This window comes from Tachysurus fulvidraco, chromosome 7 (assembly GCF_022655615.1).
Source record: "Tachysurus fulvidraco isolate hzauxx_2018 chromosome 7, HZAU_PFXX_2.0, whole genome shotgun sequence".
Classification (NCBI taxonomy): domain Eukaryota; kingdom Metazoa; phylum Chordata; class Actinopteri; order Siluriformes; family Bagridae; genus Tachysurus; species Tachysurus fulvidraco.
Genome location: NC_062524.1, coordinates 10139781 through 10164294, shown reverse-complemented (window position 1 = coordinate 10164294; position 24514 = coordinate 10139781). Strand labels below are relative to the sequence as shown.

At 37.0% G+C, this 24514-nt stretch overlaps 1 protein-coding gene across 5 annotated transcripts in view; it reads right to left on the bottom strand.

The window, feature by feature from the left end:
- Positions 1-24514, bottom strand: part of ptprua (protein tyrosine phosphatase receptor type Ua) — a 232253-nt gene that overhangs the window by 31379 nt on the left and 176360 nt on the right. For 2 of the 5 annotated variants that reach the window (XM_047816651.1, XM_047816650.1), the window contains exons 14-20: positions 21965-22103; positions 20521-20550; positions 19747-19907; positions 15909-16096; positions 12259-12331; positions 12025-12101; positions 8409-8426 (exon numbers count right to left, since the gene is read on the bottom strand). In XM_047816651.1, the coding sequence (XP_047672607.1) occupies positions 8409-8426; positions 12025-12101; positions 12259-12331; positions 15909-16096; positions 19747-19907; positions 20521-20550; positions 21965-22103 (686 nt within the window). The remainder of the gene's footprint in view (positions 1-8408; positions 8427-12024; positions 12102-12258; positions 12332-15908; positions 16097-19746; positions 19908-20520; positions 20551-21964; positions 22104-24514) is intronic. The other 3 variants (XM_047816652.1, XM_047816653.1, XM_027143997.2) reach the window with 3 other exon arrangements.

Below are 24514 nucleotides of genomic sequence, written 5' to 3'. Positions count from 1 at the left end.
GCAGTGGGCAGCCATTTGTGCTGCAGCGCCCGAGGAGCAGTTGGGGGAGGGTCAGTGCCATGCTCGAGGGCACCTCAGTCGTGGTATTGCCGACCCGAGACTCAAACGCACAACCTTAGGGTTAGGATTCAAACTTTCTAACCATTAGGCCACGACTTCCCCCTTAAGTGTATGAATGCATGCATTTATCGATATAAATGAAAGAAAGAAATCCATAAGTATGGAAGTCCAATGATGTTTGTGTATGCATCAAGGTAAGGTAAATAATTTAAACAAGTGAATGATGTATGTTTTACAGTATATGTATCCATTCATTTAGGGCATGTTGGAGTTAGTTCACATGTTACCACATGCTAATTACTACTGTATATTAAATAACACACATGTGGTTAAGGTGGTTGTTATTTATTCAAATATCACTCATGTCTGTACTTAAGGTTAGCTCATCGTTAGTTTGTAATTAGTACATTAATCATTAGTTCATATTAAAGTAAGGGTTAATTCAGGTCTTAGTGCCGGATTATTCTTGTTATTGGTCATGGATTTTTTTCCTGTTATTAGACCTTGCTTGTGATTTTTCTCAGTTCTTTTATCTCAGATCTTCAGATGGAATCTTACAGAAAGTACATTATATGTTGTATGTGAGATTTCTCAGTGCTGGAAATTTTACTGTGGATATGAGTTTTCGATACGGTGACATAAACAAAGGCATTTAGAGGTTCTTTCATTTGCTGCTTGCTTGTTTTCATTCACAAATCTCACAGTATGAAGAAATAAATAGTGAATTGTTCCAAAATGACAGAATATAGCATAAATTGCTGGTAGATGTTTCTCAGAATAGTGCACTATAGAATAAAAAAAAATAAAGAAAAAAATTCCCCTGCCGGCTGCAATGAAACTGACGCATTAATCGTGTGAAAATTTCGCCTCTCTTAAAACCCCCACACCTCCATCTCTCTCTTGCTCTCTAATGTATATTCTTCAAAAGGATCTTTAGTCTGGTGTAGTCAAGTCTCTCTCTTTTTTTTTTGCCTGTAAACAGAAACTCTCCTCCTGATGGTGATGTGGACGTGTTTACGTGTTTGATGCAACACAGAGAAATCTTATACAGAAATATTAAACTAAGAAACAAAAGCCTCACTAGCTGTCAGACTTAACTTAATTCCAGTTCAAGAGTTCAGTCTGTAGCCCTGCTGTTCCCGGGCTCTGCCGTTGTCCAAACTCCATGAAAGTTCTGAGTGCCATAATGTAGGAGTGAGAATCTCACTGGATTAATACATTTTATGTAATCACTTGGAGGTGCACGATCTGATGTTCGGCACAGGTTTTTGGACTTTATATTTACTTCAGAAATGAATTCTCCAAACAAGCCAGGTGTAAAATGAAAGCCGTGGAAATGTGCCATGTGTGCGGTGTCACTTCTAGTATAAAACAGCCTCAATCTGCCTCTGATGTACCTAATGTGTGTCCGCTTATGTTCGCCCTGAGAGCCTCGGATGTTTGGTAAAGTGGGAATGCTGTTTTTGAGCCAGACAGATTTGGGGCTCATGTCAGCAGAACTGTATTGTGGAAGCTTTCTGCTCTCAGTGCTGCATGCTGAGCCACATAAAAGGTTCAGGTTGTTGGTGTGTAAAGGATTGTTATGGGCAGTGGAGGTGATGAACATCTTATAGATAATATACCCTATAGAAGGCATTCAAATGTTCAAATGCAGATGGTTACAATTCATAAAAACTATTTTTATAAACAATATATGTAAGCTGCTGTATGGGATTTTTTATTTGAATATTGTTTTCTTTTTGTGTATGTTGGCTAATTTATTAAAATAAATAAATAAAAATAATTAATTAATGAAAACAAATCTCATTTAAAATCTAAATGTAAATGCTGGATGTAGATTGGAAGACCTAAAGACTGATGACCTTTTTGATTGACATTTAAGAATTAAATTCAATATTTAGAATTACAAAATTGTTCAAAATTGAAACATGAAACATTGAAATATCCTACTTGAAAATAAAAATTAAAAATTGTAACTCAAAGCTTCATTTGAACAAATAAACAAAAAAAATATTATTATTAACACTAGGATTAAATATTTTATTGCGGGATGGTTTCTGTATTATACATTATATGTCAGGAGAAGATTTTTTGGACAATGTGGACAATGTGAAACATGTATTATTCTCTGATGAGTCCACCATCACTGTCTATCCCATATCCTAGGAGAAGCTTCAAAGAAGCTCACCACCCGGACTGTTTCAGGTGGACCAGTAATGGTTTATAAGTTCATGGCATTCCTGGAGGACCATGTGCAGCCAATGGTTTAATCATTTTACTCTGAAGGTGGTGTTATGTTCAGGATGATAATGTACCTACACAAACATCAGGACTAGACAGCATGGTTTGATGAACATGAGAGTCAAGTTGAACATCTCCTATAGCCTGCACAATCACCAGAACTGAATATTATTGAGCCACTTGGGGTGATTTGGAAGAGCGTGTCAGCAAAGGTTTTCCATCCAACAGCATCACATAGTGACCTGAATCCAGGTCTACTAGAAAAATGGCTCCCTTTGGACACTGTACAGGACTTGTATTTGTCATTACCAAGGCATTATTCTTTCTTTTTTGGCCACAGAAGGAGGCCCTACACCACACTAACAAATAATCGTCGTCTAAAACCAGGTGTTTCATTTCCGTTGTCCAACTAGTCAATCTACTCTTTCTCTCTCTCACTGACTCACTTATACACCACACACATCTTCCTTTCCAGAACTCTAAATCCACCATTCCATTTGAGCATATCACACAGTGTTATGAGATACACAGGACACACCAATGCAACACCTCTGTAAACCTGATTCCCATGTCTCTGAGTTATACCCTGAAGTCTCTCAGTTCTTATAGGTGTAGGATCAGTGACAGCAGACAAACTCAAAGCGAACGGAGATATATTTATTATTGTAGACACTATAGCATTGCTAAAATGTCTTCAACTACCATGTTTTTTTTTTTGTTTTGTTTTGTTTTTTATATATATCGCCCACCCCTATGTGCAATTAATAACAGGTTATGCACTTTTATTAATCAAATCAGCACAATTAACTAAAATGATATGATTGGTACATTACGGTGCCTTGCAAAAGTATTTACTCGACCCTCAACACCCACCAAGGTGCTTTTCTTGTTTTGTTGCATTACAACCTGGAGTTAAAATGGAATTTTATTTACATTTTATGTAATAAACCTAAGATAATTAGTTGTTTAAGATCTACCTGATTGTAATAAAAGTGTTACATGACATGTCACATGATGTCAGCATAAATACACCTGTTCTGAAAGGCTCCTGAGTCTGTTACACCACTAAGCAAGCAATGTCTAGGCTGAAAAACTCTCCAAACAGGTCAGAGATGAAAGTAGTTGAAGATGAAAGAAGAAACATCAATATACATCAATATGATAACATCAGTAGGAATAATGGTCAATAATCCCATTGTCCTGTTTTTGTCCTTATTTTTCTCACCATTATTATTTGTATCACAATAAAATATTTTTCACATTCATTGTGTCATTATGTTGGGTTTAAGTAAATACAAATTCAACACGCCAAATTTATATTCTCAATGTCTAATAGGCCTTTAGTTATCTATGTATTCTAATGAATAACAATAGATAGGCTTTGTTGTATTATAAGTGTGGAATTTTGGGCAGCTTGCGTGACTATTACTAAATTCACTGGAAGAGAAAAAAAAGGAAGAAGTAAACATTGTAGAAGTAAGAAAGAAAACAGAATAATAACTAGTAGGAGGAAACAATCTCAGAGGAACACATTATACAACTAGCCAAACGCCTACAGTGTTGGTAGAGTGTGTTGTACAGAACATAAAGCCTACACATGATCTCTAAACACAACCTACACACAAGAAAACACTTCCAATCTTTAGTCTTTAGTTTTAAATTACAGAGATAATGCCATCTTTTAATTTCCACAATTTCAAATTACTTAGTGTAGCAATTAGCTACAGTACAAACCCCAAATCTGTTCAGGATTTACAAGGCAATCTAATCTTCATCTAATTCACTAGCAAGCACAGACAAACATTCTACTTAATGTAGTTAGAATTGTGTGTGTAAATACACCTGTGGGTTCACACTTAGACCTAAACCTCAGTCAGAAGATTTATATACGGTGCAAGAATTACAAGAATTCATTCTTTCCAATTAATTTTGTTTTGTATATTCTTACATGTGGGTGGTTTGATGGCAAGAACCCACTCACATCGGAAAACAGGGTACAAAACTAGATCTGTACATCTGATTTGTAATAATGTCCAGCGCTCTGAAAATAAATTTGATTTGAAATCAAATTGAATAGAATTTGCTGCCCACAAACATGATGTCACAGACTAGTCCAACTGAAGATTCAACGTGAAGGTTTAGACACTTGTCCTTGTTCTTGTACACAACGAATGAACCATTTGCACATTCTAAATTTGTATTCTTGTGTGTTCTTTGTGTATTGTGTCCTGACTTACCATCATCTTTTATAATGCTCATGTTGCATTCAGATACTCAAGAAAGCAGATGATCTTCATCATGGCCGAATACTGCGGATGCGTTAGTTGGTGACTTGCCAATGAGAATGAACTAAAAGTATTATAATTCATTGTGACATCAAAGTGATGGTGAAGGACACGGCTCATTTTGATAATGCTACTTTTCCAAGTTTTCTTTGCAAAACAAAGAACGTAAAGAAGGTCAGTTTTTGACATGCCATGATAAACAGGCCTTGCATTTGAACAATATTTGGTACAGAGTATGTTAGCATTAGCTTTTCTACCTTCTTCATTACATTATATTTATATTAACCACTCAATCAAACAATATCTTTCAGCGTTAACCTTCATCCAGAAATCAAAAATGAATCTGGCAAAAATATGCTAATAAAACCAGAACTCTTACTGGATGAAGAAGAAGTACAGTATGCGAGTGCCCACACACTTATACAGCATATCATACATAAACCTGACTTTATTATACAAGTTCACTAAAACAACAACCAAGAATTAATATCCCTACACAACAATCTTTCGGCCATGACTCGCAAACGTGGGCTAACCATGGATAATCAATTGACCTTTTCCTTGCATCTGACATAAACATGTCGTTTTTTTCTCTACAACATCAAAAGGATTCGGACCTTTTTATCCACACAGGCTGCTCAGGTACTTGTTCAGTCTGAAGACTGGACTACTGCAGCTTACTGCTCTCAGGTCTACCTCTGAACACAATTCTTATTCTGCAAATGATCCAAAATGCAGCTGCATGACTTATCAATCTGCTCACAAGTTCTCACACACCACCCCACTGGCTTCCTGTAGTTGAATGTATCAGATTCAAAACTCTGATGCTTGCCTACAAAGCCAAAAATGGACCAGCTCCCTCTTACCTCAAAGCTCTTATCACTCGTCCGCTTTACCTCACTCCCTCAGAGCTACAGTACCAGCACTGCTTGACTGATCCCACCATCTCTCAGGGTAAGAGGTAGGTAGACAGCAAGACTCTACAGCAAGGTGTTGGAATGAACTTGCTCTAGATGTCCGAACAAATGACTTGTGAAAACCTGCCTCTTCCTCAAACACTCAATCTATCTCTTATTATCCCTGTTTTAGTTTTAGGTTGATGTTAACCTTGGTCTGTAAGCTAGTGCACCAGCGTTAATGTATTCATGGATAAAGATTTCAAAGCACATTTTGCATGCCTCTGGATAAAGGCGTCCGCCAAATACGGTAAATGTATTAAATTTAATTGATGCAAATATTTGCCTTATTTGCTGTTTTTCAACATTTTATCATCTAAAACAGTGTTTCTGGGGTTTATGTTGGTCTAAAAAAGTTTTGATTTTCAGCAAGTTCCACTGACACATACAGTAAAAATCCTGCTATTAATATTACTGATGTGTCTTTGTTTGTTCTTAAACTGCCATTAAAGTAGAATTTGAGAAACTATTTATCTATTTATTTTACTTACAAATATTTTTCACTATTTATCCGGATAGATTACACTCCATACATCAGTCACAAACAGATACGAGTCCAACACGTCTCAAAATTCTAGCTAACTCTCGACTGACGTGCTATATCAGAACAACTCATTCACTTGATGAAGCTCAGTAATGACTTCATTGAACTGTATATGATTCATGAATCATGATTCATGAATCATAAATACAGAATACAGTGCCATGGAAGCAGATATGCTTGACACTCAATAGCACCAAAAATCCCACAAAAAAGTTTATTTGTCATGTGATACTCCACAGTGGAGTTTAATGACTCAGATAGTAAACACAAAGTGCTTTTTTTAACCTAGGTTTTATTTATTTTTTTTTTTTAATCTCAAAGTAAATATTAATTAATTAATTAATTCATTCATTCATTCATTCATTTTCTACCACTTATCCGAACTTCTCGGGTCACGGGGAGCTTGTCCCTGAGATGGGCATCATTGGGCATCAAGGCAGGATGCACCCTGGATGGAGTGCACCCCATCGCAGGTCACACACTCTCATTCACTCATGCAATCACACACTACGGACAATTTTCCAGAGATGCCAATCAACCTACCATGCATGTCCTTGGACCGAGGGAGGAAACCAGAGGAAACCCCCGAGGCACGGGGAGAACATGCAAACTCCACACACAAAAGGCGGAGGCGGGAATCGAACCCCCAAAGCTGGAGGTGTGAGGCAAACGTGCTAACCACTAAGCCACCATGCCCCCTCACAAAGTAAAGAATGATAGCAAAATTATTTCTACTCACTAAGATGCCTCAAGTGCTTGTTAACAACATAAGCAGCTAAATGTATTATCCTCAACTATTAAAATTCTGTTTAAGGTAAAGGTCAAAATATCTCTTACTGAAAGCCAACAGTGTCCTGACTAATTTTATATCAGATTTGCAGTGATAAAATTGTTCATTTGTTTATAATAATTGAAAATAAGTCGCTAAGTCCCATAAGTCAATTTCAATAGCATGTACTGATACAAAGGGTTAAATAGCTGTAATAATCAAGACAATGAACAGAGCAAGGACATAAATAGATGATCTAATCCAAAGTCATGGCCTTTGACAATTTTACAGCTAGCTACACTTCTGCTAATCAATAAGGAAACAAAGATATTATACTCAACATTCATCATATGCAATTCATGATATGACATGCATGAGCAAGCAAGAGGTTTTTGCATTCAGATACAAACAAACAAAACAAATCAGGTTTGTAATGTGGTTACTGAGAAACAAATGAGTTTATTTAATTAAATGAAGTAATAAGTTGCTGATTGTTCATTGTAGCTTACAAGCAAAGATGAGAAAGTGAAAAAAAAAGCTAGGTTTTTAATTAATCTTTTTGCTCAATTCTTTATTTTATTGTCTGAATCACGTTTCCCTGAAAGAGTCTATAGAGCTGGGCAAAAAAAAGATTTAGTCACCCACCTATAAATAAAGATAATACAATTTGTGAATGTCATGGGCAAAATGAAAGTTATTCAAGACAAGAAACAAATTCTGTCTAAGGATCCAGCAATGCAATTATACCCAGCCTCTGCCACAGGATACAACTGCTACTATCTGCTAGACTAATTTTGACACACCAAGGTCAAAAACAACTATCTCACACTTGAAACAAACACAAGGTGGGCAGCTTTAAATGCTTTTCTGGAGGTTAGTTCCAAAGAAAAAAAAAAGAATTACAATTTCAGCTTTCTCGTCGACAGCTAGTTTACAAAAACTCAAGCAGATTTTTTTTCTCAAGGCAAGAAGACAAGAATTCAATAGTGTACAAAACGCCAATGAAATAAATTAATGTCTCTAAAAATCATAAAGAGGAAATTAGCAAATCCATTGAAAATAGCAGAGACCTTTACAGAGAGGTCCTAAAACATACCAAAGTGAGTTTGTCAGTAGATGCTTGATGAACTGGCATCAAAATTATTGATTTTCATCACTACTGTTTTTGTTGAATGTACTGTTCAGTTTTATGTGCACCTTTGTTTTCATTAGCCGGTCATATTTTGTGATTGATTGATTGATTGATTGATTGATTGATTGATTTTATTTACTTTAATTTTAAACTGAATAACGCAGTCCGGCGCAGTTTATGCACAAACCTACGAAGGTTGAAATCCAGCCTTCTAAAGGCTCTCCGCTGCTTTTCTTTCCAGTGCAGGCTTTACCAAAGAATTATTAAACTGTTTTTAAATAACAGGTTTGAAATAATGCTGCGTGAACATGTAGATATTACACATTATTTATCATTTTCATGACAGGGCCAATAATTCTGGAGGTAAAATGCAGTGTGAACAATAAAGAAGTGAAAGGTGATAGAAAAGAAGAGTACTTACTTCCCTGTTTATCCGAATCTATGAATCCCAAGTTAAAATAGATGGAAAGGAAGAAGAAGGTGGAAGAAGGACACAAAGGGAAAAGTGAGCTAATTAAAGTGAAGACTATAGACAAGAAGATAAGAAGAAGGTAAGGCAGAGAAACTAGAGACAGAACAGACCATCTGCACAAAAGAAAGCAATCACAACGCTTCACAAATTGTTGCACATACTGTACAGTTGTTGTTTTTTTCTACAGTTAGAACAAATATAAGAGTCAAGATTCAAAGAGTCAAGGGTAACATAGCTGCCTAACAAGAAGAAGCTGTTATTCATATCTTTAAAAAAAATTGCATTCAGCTCAACTGTAAAGGCAGAAGAACAAAAACAAGGCTAATCATTATTTCAGTGCAAAATTTATATTGAGCATTATCTATTAAAATGTTTCCCTTTAGACTTTAGTATGGATAGCTTGTAAACATTAGTTCTGTGGGAAAACATGAGAAAATAATTGTACATTTGAACTCCTTCCCAGGCAAGAATGGTCCATTGGAATAGAAAAAATGATAATAGGGCCTATTTCTGTGAACTGGCTCATCAAAGCCAAACAAGAAAATAAATGAAATTGTATCTTTCCTTAAATATGTATGTTAACACAGTTATAGAGAGACAGTGTTTTAGTGGTTCTAAACCAATCTTACTGCTTACCTAAATACACAATGGAATATTATGTATGTGGTTCTACCATAAAGGAAGACTGTTTTCTTCGCAAGGTATCAATAGCAAAACCATCTCCTTGTGCCTGTAACCTGTAGGTAACCTGTAAATGGTCTCTGTTACAGTACATTACGCTCATCCTCTGACCAAATTCATCAACCCATCAACAGTCCTCTACTTTTCTGTAGAACACTTGTTCTATTTCTTCATGTCCTAGAGTACCAGAGCAGTTTCCTTCAGAACTAATAGAGGTCATTAACACTTACTGCCCTCTATTGAGAATGAACCACAACAAACAAAACAAAACAAAACAAAAAAAAAATCAATGTTGAACCTGAAAAACCTGGTGAGGGTGAATGGCAAGCGTAGTGTAACTACTTTGCATATATCTAAATGTACTAATCCTCTAACTGCTAGCCAAGATGTGGCTATTGCAGATAGACCTGTGGTTTAAGAAGCCAGATAGACCTTGAGAACCTTTACTAAACACTGGGCTATGCTGTTACTTTACACTCATCCCCTTAACAATTTCATCAACCCAACTTGCAGTCCTCCACTTAACTGTGGAACACACAGTGACATAACTTTTATAGCTTTCTACTACTTTATGTTCCAGACCACCAGAGCAGGTTCTTACCGAACTAGTTGATGTCACAAAGTGTTACTACTCTCACTTGATGAGCATCACTTAAAACCACAACATACACATGGAATGTGATGAAGCAATATTGAAGGTGTAAAACATGGATAGCATGAATGGGGAGTACCACAAACATGCACTTTTGAGAGCCGTCACTAAATACTGGGGTACCCTGGGCACATTCACCAAGATACTGCTTGGGGACTATTATGATATGAGATGTTGCATTACTGGCATCCTTAAGATGCATTCATCTCTTAAGACAGGAAAAGTGCATCTGCCTACTTAAAATAGCATGACCTGACTTGGCACCTTTAGCCTGAGCTGAGATTTTGTGAACACCATGGTGTTGCCCCAGGTCCAGTATGACTAATTGACCTAAGGGTACTTTAAACTGGTGCCACACACATATCATTCATTTCACAGATGTTTATCTGCAGATATTGTGACAGAAATCGATCCTTGTTATATGGCTAACACTGAAACATTCCCAGTTTTCACTATTGCAGTCACAAATACCAGCATTCCATGAAGAACGTCAATGTTTTGGTGATTTGTGTTCGCTCACGCATATTTCTATAACTGTCATGCAACTTGTGATAATCTTTTGTGAATAGTTTTGTTGCTATATTACCTCCCAGAGTTTTAGACTCATGGCATTCTTAGTCTATGACCTAGTGAACCTGTATCAGGATATATTTCTTGATCGAGACTTCAATGCACTTCTATAAATAAATCGCTCTGGATAAGGCCATCAGCCAAATGCCATAAGCGTTAATGCAAAAAATGTGCCAGTATTTTTTTAAGTATATATTTGGCACCATACTGAACAGGTTTATGTGCATAGCTTCATCATTCTGTGCCACTACTGAGGCAATCGGTGTCTCTAATAAAGGCATTGAGCTCAACCTTAGTGCTTCTGCTACCGGTATGAATGTTCTTATTTTTCATCAGAGCTTCATTGCATCCTTGAATGTGTATAAAACCGATACATTATGGGATACACCAATCACTTGCGTGGGGGACTATATCCCATTGTGCATTTGATCAGCTGAATTGAATAAAAGACTCCTGTTTTATGCTGTGATCATCAGAAGGCTCTAATGGTCGGCTATCAGTATCCTTCACCCAAGCAGGTTCATTACTCATGTTTGGAGAATGAGAAACAGTCAATGGGAGTACATCAGGGTTGGTCTGGATGCAGGCAGCTGTACAAACCTCTTCTGAGTTCAGCCTCTGAGTATTTCCTGTAATGGCTCTCGCATTTGGCTCATACCCTCTACCAACTCTTACTTGTTCCAACACTATAAAATCACTCACTCTTCCTATTTTAGGGAGTGGAGCATCTGGGCCTTCTGCCCATTTCCTCCTAGAGGGCTGCACAACTGTGCCTGCTGTACTGTTGACTCCCTGCTGTGAACACACAGTGTCAGAGGAGGATAATTAATATTCAGCACTGTTCTTAAAGCCTGCAGGCTTCATACATCACACTTGGCCTTATGCTGAATCAAGGACCAGGTTCTGTAAGTGATTAGTGAACATTTTCTGAACATTCCATCCATCAATGTCCATCATTTAACTCCATTAGTGCATCAAGAAGCAACCAGCTCACTGTCATTCTTTGAGTTTCAAGAGTTTGGGAAAATTAAACATATACAGTCCTCATGCCCATATAGGCAGACACAAATATTAGGCCAGATGTTTGTTCTAAGGACATGATTAACTGTAATAACAATAGTAATATGTCAAAGACAATTATAATATATCACCAGTGCTGTATATCATTTCATAGAACAAATTAAACAATGACAAAAAAAAAACAGAAAAAACAAGAATCATAGAACTGAAGCATTATTCTTAGCATCTTTAATACACTTTCTCCTCTCCTTGGCAAAGCAAGAATGGGAAAGAGGAAGAGCGTGATGTAGTGAGACCCAGGTGGGTTCACAGCCACAAGCTGATGACTTCCTTGGCAAGGAAACGAAAACGCAGAACTACTCCACTAGTCCCTAAGGATACCATCCTGGTGGTATGAAAACTAATAGAATAGAACTGTCATATTTTACAGAGCTTAAATAAGTCACCATGTGAGGAATAATGTTGCCATATCCAGCCTTTCTGTGCATCAGAACAGGCAAAGTGAAACATGAAAGCATGAACGTTCTTCAACAGTTATCATCTAGAGGGAAAAAAGACATCACAGGGAAATAGGAGAAGAAAAAAAGAAAAAAGGGACAGTGTAAGATAGAGAATAGAATAAGGGGGAAAAAAGGAACTTACATCAATATAGTTGGCATTGACATAATCAGAGTTGGGGTCAGCCAGGAGAGAGTGCATTTTGACATGATGACGATCGTCTATAGGTCAGAAGAATAAATTGCTTTAGTACAGTATGTAGTTATTATGTTATGCACGTAATAATGCATTACGTATGGGGAAATGTAGGACTCATATCACAACATTTTATGCCTTTTCTTCTGGTCAATGTAATTGTGTGCAAAGGGTAAAACTTACGGGCCAACAGGGTATCGTGTCTGCCTTTGGTTTTCTCTTTTCTTTTGGTGATGTCCCATCCATCAAAAAAGCTCTGAGAGAAAAAATCAGGTAAAGTTAAGTCAAATCACACAACATAGTTTTGTAGGTAGTACTTGGTTTTCAATAAGAGACAGAGCTACTTGAGGAGACGAGCCTGTAGACCATATCAAAAAGTTAACATTAATGAGAGAATCCTGAAAAAAAAAGTCTTTAACCACAGTCTGTGATGTTCCTTATACTGTAGGTACAGATTTAGTTACATTGTGTCCTAACTTGACTTAACGATCATAAATTTAGAAGGGTGGGCGCTTCATGCACATAGGTGGAAATGGGGCATGCTTATTTTTTTTGCCATGAAACTTACCTAATTCACCTTTAAATGTGTTCATTGTTTCATATTTTCTCAATTATATATTGAAAGTATAGAATATCACGTAGCAACCACCACTACAACCATCGCATTTTCCAGATATAGTTCCAGATGTAGTTATTTATCCCCATTGCTGTAAAATCTTTAAAGGAAATCTTTGAAAAGAGATGTTGATAGACATCATTAGTCTATCTCTACTGATTTATATTTAAATGTGTTTGTATTTATCTCTAATGAACAAGCCTGAGGTGACTGAGGTGACTCTGGTGAGGAAAATCTCCCTTAGATGGAAGAGGAAGAAACCTTGAGAGGAACCAGACACAAAAGTGAACCTCATCCTCATTTGGGTGACACTGGGGGTGTGTGTTTATGAACTGTTATAAACACCAGAGAGTGTTATTATGAGTAATGTCCTTTCTACAGTCAGATACAGTCTGATAAGTGAGCATAAAATTAGGAGGTTGTTGTCTTAAAGACCACATGTAGTTGGCGTCTTCTACAGTATTTGTATGCCCGAGTCCTCATTAAGCTGGTACAATCTCTGGATGCCTCAGGATGGGAGAAGCAGATAAGCAAGAGGAGAAGTATAGAATTCAATTTATAATGAAAGGTTTTGTCACTCTTAGTGGTTTAGGAATTCTGAAACACAATGTCAGGATTGTGCAAGATTACTCTGTGATAGTAGACATCCTTCAACAACACTGTCTGAAAAAAAAAAAAACCCTGATGATCATTGCAGAAAATCTGATCAAGATCCGAACGCTCTATTCTGCTGCAGCCAAAACACATTTACTCCTAGCATGATGTATGGAAATTCAAGCGATAAAGGTTTCCACTCTCCCTCAGCCATTCCTCTGTCCTGTTTGTACCTCTGAGCCCTGAGTAATCCAAACAGAAGCAACCTGTCCATTGATTTCAAAGAGGAGTGTTTTCTCATCTTCTTCCCCAGGGCTCGGTTTAATGAATCTTGAACAGTGTATCTCTATCCTATTGGGAAATTCGGATAAAAGAGGGAATTGTAAAAGAAAGCGAGAGAGTGTCATTAAAGTGGTGAATAGCTGAAAGAATTCTGATACAAAAGAAAGCTGATATAAAAGATTGGTATCCGTTTTGTGAACACACACATGACTGAGGAGTGAATTGATGTCTTTCACCTTTCCAAAGAACGCTAATTTAGTTTCTGAACCATGTCATTCAGGAGAGATTGAAATAAAATGAAATATTTTAGACACATTTGAGGAACGCTAATGTGTATTCAAGCGGTTTCTGATATAAAGTGATAAAGGTCAGAATCTGTTTTAACTATGCAGACTGTAACATCGGTCTCTTTGTGTACATTTCTTTTCTTTTTGTGCCTCACCTTATGGCCATAATTCATACATGACTCAACACCTTCGATTGTGTTCACACCAAACAGTTAGTTATTTATTATCTGAGGTATGTGGGTTTGTTTTCCCTTTCCCTTCTGTTTTTCCCATTTTGTCTTTTAATTTTTGTGTTAATATCTTTTAATAAAATGTAAATGTGTTCGAATCAAACTGTGACTTTCTGGCTCCAGGTCATGACATCATTATATCTCAGGTTACATTTGTGGCATAGAGATGCTTCTGACTGGGATGGATGGAAGAATGGATAGACAGACAGACGGACGGACAGACATAGATAGTATGTAAGTGCAAAAACGAATGGGATCACTTATTTATGTAAGATGCGTATCAAAGTCAGCCAACAAAATGCTATTGTAACAAAGTTTTTGTTAAAATAAGTAGGCACAAATACATTGTGGGATTCTCTTTAATCCTTATTCTCTTATGGGCCTTCCACACCTATCTGTCCTGATCAGAGAGAAAATCATAGGCTGCGAGGAGTGTACCTGTGAAATTGCAAATAAGAGGCTCTCTCATTCTCAGGTAAGAAACACAGTAATGGATAAAGGCAAATGAAGCAAAAACAGGAACACACCGAGCTGGGACACAATAACTTAATATACAATTCTACAATAAACTAGTTGTTATAATGAACTTAATTTTTTTGTTGTTGTTGTTGTTGTTGTTTAAAAAAAGGGTTGTGGTTATTGTGGTCGGCTGTGGACGTCGCTCAGCCCTCGCTGGCTGTGCCGCCGTGTGCCTTACTCCCCCCAGCTACCTCGCCGTGTGCCTTGCTCCCCCCATCAGCCTCGCCGTGTGCCTTGCTCCCCCCACCGGCCTCGCCGTGGACCTTGCTCCCCCCATCTGCCTTTGCCGTGTTCCTCGCTCCCCCATCTGCCTTCGCCATGTGGGCCCCCCACCCCCCCCCCCCCCCCCGGACATTGTTGGGGTTTGGCGCTTCGGGACTTTTGGCCACGTGCCTTTTTGTTTATCTTCCTCGTCACGTGTCTGCCCCGCCTTCGTCTGCCCCTCCCTGTCTCCACACCTGATCCTTATTGTGTCATCGTGTCTTTTTATATTTAAGTGAGCCGTGTTGCCGAGTGCAGCGCGGAATCATTAGTTATATTTACCCTTCGTCATGTCTAGTTGTTGTTAAGTGTCGTCATTTGTATTGTTTCAGTTATCGTCTTTTAGGTCTTTGTCTTCATTATTTATTAAACCCCTTTCATTTGAAGCTATCCTGCATACGGGTCTGTCTCCTTCCTCCTCTGGTTGTGACAGATTCACATGGACTTATTACTAAGCAAATGTTCCAGAAATTAGGGCCCTTTTACACCTGGTCACTTCGTGTGTTTTCTCTGATCCGATAGCTATCTAATTTGTTAAAACGGTTCCATTTACATTAGGCCACATAAATGCGTCTTGGTGAATCGGATATCGATCCGATCTTTCTACTCCCGCCCAAAATGCAAATATGCAAATAGTTGAAATGGAACACGCTTTGGTGTATGTGGTTTTCAGAATCCAACCAAAAAGAAGACGAAAAAACTTGTTACGATGGTTATGCCACAAAAAACAGCATTTACTGTTTGCTGCATTCTCGCTGGCAGCAGCAGTGCATTTTAAGACCCAACGAGACACCTTCATGAAAGCTAGATCACTTGCTATTGAAGTACTTCCGTTTGGGAGGAGTATAGCGCTGACGTATGTGGCTTGAAAAACCACATTCATTTAAACCTGTCCAGTTTCATCTGAAATGTGTCCTCCTGAAGTGGTTTGGTAGATCGGATTTATATCCATCTCGAAAACATTTCGGAGGGCATTTACTGAGAGCCCCTGAAATGTCTAATCTTTTAATCGCTGTTATTGGTAGAAAATATGGACTGATATACCTCATATTCTTGCTTGAAGCCATAGCACTCAGAAGTCTTCATCTGATTGATGTGCTGTAGTAGGTCAGCTACACGGACAGCCGGACGCAGCTGGCCTGTGTGGTAGGGGGAGTTCTTCCTGCAGCAGTGGCGTCGTGGAGAGCCTCCCAGCAGGCTGCTCGACTCATTCACTGAGCTGCGCTGGTCAGCTGGTAAAACACACAGAGGACTGAGTTCATCTGAATGCAGGAGGCAGAGATGGGAAACAGTAGTGCTTTTCACATTGAGATTTTAATCCTGGGTAGAGGATTGTTTCACACTTCCTACCTGTTTTTTACCCAGGATTAATGATACCCTGCTCTGTAGCAGCCCATGTTAATACCCATGTACAGTGTGAAATGACAAAGTGTTAAAAAGTTACAGCTAGATGCTTAGCAACAGACACCAATCAGAAATTGAAGAGTGATATGATCTGCTTCATATCACGTGCTTTTTTGCCTTCTTTGCTTAGGAAACTAAGGAGGAATTAGAAGGTATTTTTCTCACTGAGGCAAAAAGCTGTATTTATCCAGTCATGGCTGTTGAAAGGTAAATATATAAATTTAACAAGAACACTAAAGCAGAGTTTAGGAGTGTACAGTGTGAAATCTCAGATTAAAAAGAGACAGAATTAATTATTAAACCAGGGTAAAGGAAGAGTAGTGTGAAATGTGAAAGATAACCCAGGATTGTGTTTAGTTGAAGTTTACAGTGACCCAGGATAAACTATTTCAAATGTTAAAAGCTTAAGTAAAGAGAGGAAAATAGACATATAAGACTGTGTGGACTTATTTCATTTTAAAAGTTACTGAAAGATGGACACTAGCCAAGAAGACACAAGAAGAGCGCTCGGGGTGAAGTAAATAACTCCAAACACAAGGCATAGTTCTTGTTTTTCAAATCTGTTTGCCAAAAGATTCTCGCTGCTTTGGCATTTGAAACATGATTTTTTTCACTATTGAGAATCTTTGAATGTTTCTTTCCTTGTTCCTTTTTCCTGCAAGTAAAATCTGTAAAGAGTATTTTCTTGAAATGACATCAAATAAAAAGTATTCTCTTTCAACCTGCCTGAAATCCTTCATCAGAAAATGACGATAATCAACAGTAACGTCTTTAATCCTTCCCTTCCCTGCTGAAAAATCCAGCATAAACCAGCATGAATTCCATGCTGGTCCAGACTGGTTTTTACTGGTTCGTGCTGGTATAGTGTGGGTATAATGTTGGTCAGTGCTGGTATAGTGCTGGTATTGTGCTGGTATAGATGGGTGGCCAGCATAGTCATGGTGTTATCAAGCAAAACGGGGCTGGTGTAGCTGGTTAACCAGTATGATCTTTCTGGAATGAGCTATATGGGAACAACCTTTATTTTTGCTTGTGTATGTTTCTATGTAACACATTAATATAAGATTAAAACACAATATATTGGAATATATTTAATTAAAAGTGTGTTATTTCTTTTGCTCCCTCTTTTGAATAAAGAACTGAAATAACAAAGCTCAAAAAGCTTTGAATAACAAAAAATAAAAACATTTAAAAATCAAAATCAATTAAAGTGTCTCCACAAATTAAATATAGTAATACCAATGTTGACTTCCCGAGCTCCATGAGGGAAGCAGCATAGAAATCATACAGAATGATGGTTTTTGAAGATAAAATATATAATATATAATATATTATATATTATATATTATATAATATATAAAATAATATATATATATAAAATCCACTTGTCTCAATTAAGAAGTTAAGTTGTTTGTTTGTTTTTTTAGTAAAGCAGTAATGTGAAGAGATATTACCCAGCATCAGCAGCAGCAACCTTTAAAGCAACTATGTTCACGAAGGTAAATGTAGTCCGCACGCTCTACGGAGAAGCACAGACAAGCGCAGCGAGCACGCGCAGTCAGAGCTGGAGGCATTTATCTATAACGGCGGCAACCAAAAGCAACCAAAAGCAGTGAAATGTCACTATTCTTATTACCAGTGTTGATAGCACAAACAAAATATTAATGCAATATCAATACTAAATATAAATAACATTTATTGATTTGGTCTTTGTCTTGTGAATATTTGTTTATTAATGACTGCATTCATTAGACACACTGTTTGTAGAGAATGCACACATACATGAACTGATTTGATTCAAGACTGGCATCATTACATCATGCATAAAATGTTGGGTCCACTTTTGCCATTTAATAATAAAATAACTTTTGGCTTACTATGTAGTCATATAATATATAATAAAACACTTCTTGTTTTAAGTTCTCACTGAGGGTTAAAACCGAAATCCTAGAACCGCCCCTGCTCTTATGCCTACCGAAAATCACTGAAATTACTTAAGTACATTAAATATCAGAAAATTACTTTTGATACTTAAGTACAGTAAATATCAGATACTTTAAGACTTTTACTTGAGTAATATTCTAAAAGTTGACTTTCACTTCTACCAAAGTCTTTTTCTAGTACGATACCTGTACTTTTACTTAAGTATTGCTTTCTACTACTTTATACAACACTGTCTGTTTGACCAAATTAAGGTTTATGGGGTATGATGGAAGCAAGACTTCTTCAGGGAACAAATACTAATGCTTAAAGTTATTTAACTTAAGCAGTAGCTGTTTTATCGTAACTAGTTCACTGCACAATATAAACAAATGAGTGATATATAGTTTTGTTTCTTATTTTGTTTCTATAATTTTTCAGAGAATAAAGAAAACATAGAGCAGGAGTTGTCTAAAGGCAAACGACTCCGGGTAGAACCTCTTAAAAAAAAACATGGTCATCGGCACCACATACTACTTGTTACTCTCTAAAAGAGAGAGCGGAAGCTAAGACCAAAAATAATTGTTGTAGTGTTGTAAAGGTTATATTGTGTAACGTTATTTGTGCATGTGTGTACAGTAAATTACAGTGTGATAGCAAATGTCATTGTCCAATAAATATTTTAAACAAACTTTATATACAGTATATATAAATATAGTTTTATATTAATAAATATAAGTTTTTCTTTATTAAAAAGTGAATTGCAATTCTCTAGAAAATTGTCTTGGTCTTTATTTAACTATGAATATGCACTAAGAAATGTGATATGTAACAAATGGGTTTTGTTGTGAACTTCCTGGGATTATACTAGCATCCAAAAGACAACATATGTTGACCAGCACACCAGCATCCCAGGCTGGTTGGCCAGCACACCAGCAACCAGCACCTAATGCTGGACCAGCATACCGCCATCCCAAGCTGTTCCCAGCACATAACCTCAGAACATAACCAACTAGTTAAGTAAACAATCTCAAAACATAACATGCTAGTTATGTAAACAAACATAAATCATAACTAACTAGTTCAGTAAACAATCTCAGAACATAATCAACTAGTTAAGTAAACAATCTCAGAACATAACCAACTAGTTAAGTAAACAAACTTAAATCACAACCAGCTAATTAAAGACACAATCTCAGAACAAAAATTAAGTAAAAAAAGGAAAGCTCACAAAACCAGGCTGTAAAAAAAATATGGATTCAAAATCTACGCCACCAAATCAACATTGTAGATGTTTGGAAAATAGAGCAAAATGTGATCTGTCTGTATGACTAGCTAGTGATGGTGAAGTTAGAGACTCGCTTTGGAAAGAAATGTTCAGGCATTTTTTATTGATTTATTTAAGTATATTTAATGAGCTGGGACATAGTGAGGTGGAGAAGTGGAGACACTTTTACACTGTGATTTGATGTGCACACTGTTTTAAACTAGTTTTGTGGAACTTGTTGAGTTGTGTTTATCTACAGGGATTTCATTAAAGGTGCATGTGCATACTCACTCCTCGCACTGCAGCTATGCACATCCATAAAGGTGTGTGTCGTACGCTCGTCCTGCTGCAGAGTGCCCTGGTCAGCCGTGCTGCAGTCCAGTGAGCCTAGCCTTTGTTTCTTCTCTTGTCGATATGGCATGGCCGCTTTGTTCATGTTTACTTTCATCCTTCTGCAAAAAAAAAAAAACCCACACAACCTGACACTGAATGTAATGTTATAAAATTCTGTAGGAGAGTTAGCAAAAAGTAATGTGATGATAGACAGAGAGGATCGATAAATATATACGGAGGAAAGTGGGGGAGGAAGCGATTATTAGAGCGAAGTTATATAAAGGAGCACAAATGAAGTATAATGCTAAAACAATAGAAGAAGAAGAAGAAGAAGAAGAAGAAGAAGAAGAAGAAGAAGAAGAAGAAGAAGAAGAAGAAGATGATGATGATGATGATGAAGGAAAAGAAGAAAAAAAGACGATGATAAAGAAAAAGATGATGATGATGATGATGATGATGATGATGATGATGATGATGATGATGATGATGATAAACAAAAAAGCAGAAGAAGATAAAAAGGTAGATGATGATAAAGGAAAAATGAAGAAGATGATGATGATGATGATGATGTTGATGATGATGATGTTGATGATGATGATGGAAAAAGATGAAGAAGAGGAAAAAGATGATGATGATGATGATAAAGAAGAAGAAGAAGAAGAAGAAGAAGAAGAAGAAGAAGAAGAAGAAGAAGAAGAAGAAGAAGAAGAAGAAAAAGGGGGATGCACTTACGGGTTGTAAGGATAAAAATAGATGTCCCTTCTGTGTAGCATGAAGAGAAGTAAAAGGCAGATAATGAAAGAGAAAGGGGAGAAATTCCGAGCAAGAGTCTAAGGATTGAGATATTTGAGATATAAAGGATTGAGACATATTGAAATATATTGAGATATAAAGGCTTGAGATATATTGAGATATACTGAGATATAAAAGATTGAGATATATTGAGATATTTTAAGATATAAAGACTGATGTTGAAATAGTTGTATTTTTCCCTGTAATGCAGCTGAGACACATGATCACACACTGTACACTGCATTAAATATTTTTAAAAAATGACAGTAATTAGCAGATTTGCACATGTTGCACATCGCGTCACTTTTACTTCACTCATTAGATCTGCGTAATATCTTCAACCTTATTATTCGATCACTTCTAATCTTTATCATTCAGGCAAATCTCTCAGTGATTACTGATTATTCAGTTAAGCCAACAGGAAAAGTATAGAGTTAGATGGCGTTATTAAGAAGCTTGAAGTGGATTAATGTTAAAAATTCATATTAATTAGAAGTTATTTGCATGGATCCCATACAAATGAAGCAATGCAAGAATTTAAACCCTGGCCTCAACCTGAACCACAAGCTGACGTGTAGTTTACATGTTAAAAAAAAAGTGATGATTTGTAATGAATGCGATCTCATTTCTTACACTAAACTTCGTTTACAGTTACATTGTGAAACCTACCAAGGATATTGGTGCTGGTGGGAATTTCACTATAACTGTAGGATTACATTTAGGTGTTTAAATAAAATCTGCATTGTAGAACAGTGGTAAAGTGACTCATCTCAGGTGTCAGCTCAGTGTTAGGGATTTAAACAAATGCTCAAATCATGTTGGAGCTACAAAAATGTTTTGTGTTGATGTCACACAATTTAGTAACGTGGACAGTGTACGGATTTGAATGCAAATTGTTGTGTATATAGCAACAGCATAACCTAATAACGCAAATAAACAACCATTTGTTTAAGAATGATGGTTTATAGGATGAATATTTGTTCAGTGTTCAGAGGAGAACAGGTTTACATTGTGTAGCAGGAAGAGAAAATGTCCTCTTGATAGATTAGTGGACATTCATTTAAAGAGAGTGGCTGTCTGGAATCCTTGTTGTGAGTAGACTCTGGACGTTGACATCTTTTGGCCCCTTTAGGGCCAAAATGCCACAGAGTCACATGATGTCAACAGCATTTTATGTTTCTCTGAGCTCTGGGACAGTTATATTACTGTCTTACGATAAGTGCAGAGACAAGCTTCAGTTCGACTAAAATGACCCAAATAAAGATGGCACGCTGGGGCGCACACACACACACACACACACACACACACACACACACACACACACACACACACACACACACACACACACACACACACACACACACACACACACACTTTTACTTACCCTTTCCTGACAAAGATTACAATGAGTCCCAGAAAAAAGACAAAGAGCACTAGTCCTCCAGTAGAAGCTGCAATTATCAACCCCATGTCATCAGAATTCTGGGAAATCTCCAGCGCATGCTTATGATCCTTACATGCAGCTGAAAGAGAGTAGACAGATACTGACATTACTGGAGAGATAGTGTTTGAGAAAAAAAGATTGTCTTTAAAACAACAACAACAACAATAATAATAAAAATAATAATAATAACTTGAAATCTTATTGATATTATTAGTAGTGTTATAATTGTATTGTCATTGTTAGTTGCTAATATTGTAAAACATTTAGAGTTCACAGTAATAAAGTACTAAATTAATAATAGTAATAAAACATTTATTTACATTTAAAACAGTATTTTGAATTCTAATTAAAAAATACGCTTTTGTTATTCATCGAATTGTAAAACTATACATCAATCTGAAAGCTGTGTATTTCTACATTCCAGCTCCTGCAGGAACCATCATGCTTCCACATCAGTAGAAACAATTAGGAGATTTCAGGTCACCAGTATGTCTAGCTGGGATGTTAGTTGTAGTGAAAGTGGGACTGTTTAAGGCATTGCCTGATTGCTCTTCACCTGTCAGCTGTATCACAAAGACATGTGTCAGGAGTGATGACAAGTGCATGTGCACTCATGCTGTCGGTGCTGTGCATGGTCAGGGAAGGTGTATGTGGGAAAATATATTATGCTTGATGTTCAAATGGTAGATAGTCTAGAGTAGAATTCATTTAACAGAGATAAAATAAACAGCAGAAAGTTAATACAGTAGAAGTTAATATTAATAGAAGGGTCTGAGCTCTAAAGGTGCATAGAAAACCCTTTGTACAGTACGTAGTAAGTGTAGTAGTAGCAGTAGCACTATCAGTAACGGTATAAGGAGATATAGTAGTAGTGTATAGTATAGTGAATAACTATAGCACACAATTCATTCTAGTTACTCTTCTATCTGTAAAACTAAAGCTCAAAATACAAGAGAATTCTTCTCTATTTTTCCTTTGAGCTAGAAATTTCAGAGAAAGATGAAGAAGAATGAGGGGTTAATAAACGAAAGTGAGACAGCAAGAAAAATGAAAGATTTGGCTTGGAAGGAGAATTAGGTGGGCACTTCATCTTCATCTACAAGGTTTCAGCTTGTAATTAATCTGATGTGTGAGTAGTGGAGAGGAGCAACTGAGGAACACAGATACAGGGCAAAAAAGTAGACAATGAGAAAAAGAGAAAAATAAGGGGAGCGAGAAACATCTTTAAGAGAGCAGAAGAATGTGTGTGTGTGAGAGAGAGAGAGAGAGAGAGAGAGAGAGAGAGAGAGAGAGAGAGAGAGAGAGAGAGAGAGAGAGAGAGAGAGAGAGAGAGATAGAGCAGACGAAAGAGACACTTTACACACCATCTTGTCACCATGGTGAGATGGTCATTACATACAGCCTCGATTTCCTGTGGACAGGCACTTTACTAGACCGACTATACATATCTTCTTTTTTTTTTACTTTCAGATTTACTGTATAAACACATACAATTTGCAGCTACATTTCAAAAGCCATTTCATTCCTCAGATCTTGAAGCTTTTAAAGCACTTCGCTACCACTACAGACTGTGAAATACATGTAATTTTATAGACTTTTTTTTTTCTTTCAGAATCACATGTATGTAGAAATGTATACAAACATGTACATATGTATACATATTAAAAACTCAGCAGCTGTGTTCACATAAGCTGTATGAATCAAGTTTTGGGTATAATGTTACAGTTTCCTTAGATTCTGGTCATTTGGGCAGTTGAGATCACTTGGGTACGGAATAAAACAAGCTATTCGAGACATCTGATTGAAGTGGTCTTGGGTTCCAAGCTGCTAAACTCACCCTCAAGGTCCAAAAACAGAGCTGCAGCACTGTGCTCAATATATTTGGACCTATGAACAAACTATCCTTTAAAAAAAGTTTTACAAAATGATCTTGTTTTTTTCTGATCATCTTTACACAAACACCAAACTGACCAAACTGAAATGGATTAATATATAAACTTGGCAAAAAGACCCTTTTAAAAAACATTCATCCTTGGTGTGTAAATCCATCCATCCAATTTCTATCACACTTATCCTTCACAGTGTCTCAAAAGGCCTGGAGTCTATCCCAGGGCACATGGGGTACAAGGCAATGGGCAGCCTTAACAGACAGACCCTGTCACACACACACACACACACACACACACACACACACACACACACACACACACACACACACACACACACACACACACACACACACACACACACACACAAATGCTCACACACTACAGACCATTTAGACATACCAATCAATCTACAACACATGTATTTAGACTGGGGCAGGTAACCAGAAGAAACCCTAAAGCATGGAGAGAGCATGCAAACACCACACACAGGGTAGAAGTGGGTGGTTTGTTAGTGATCAATATCAAAACAAGGGCATATTAGTAATAAATACATGCAATTTATTCATTTTCTGAACCGCTTATCACACACAGGGTCACAGGG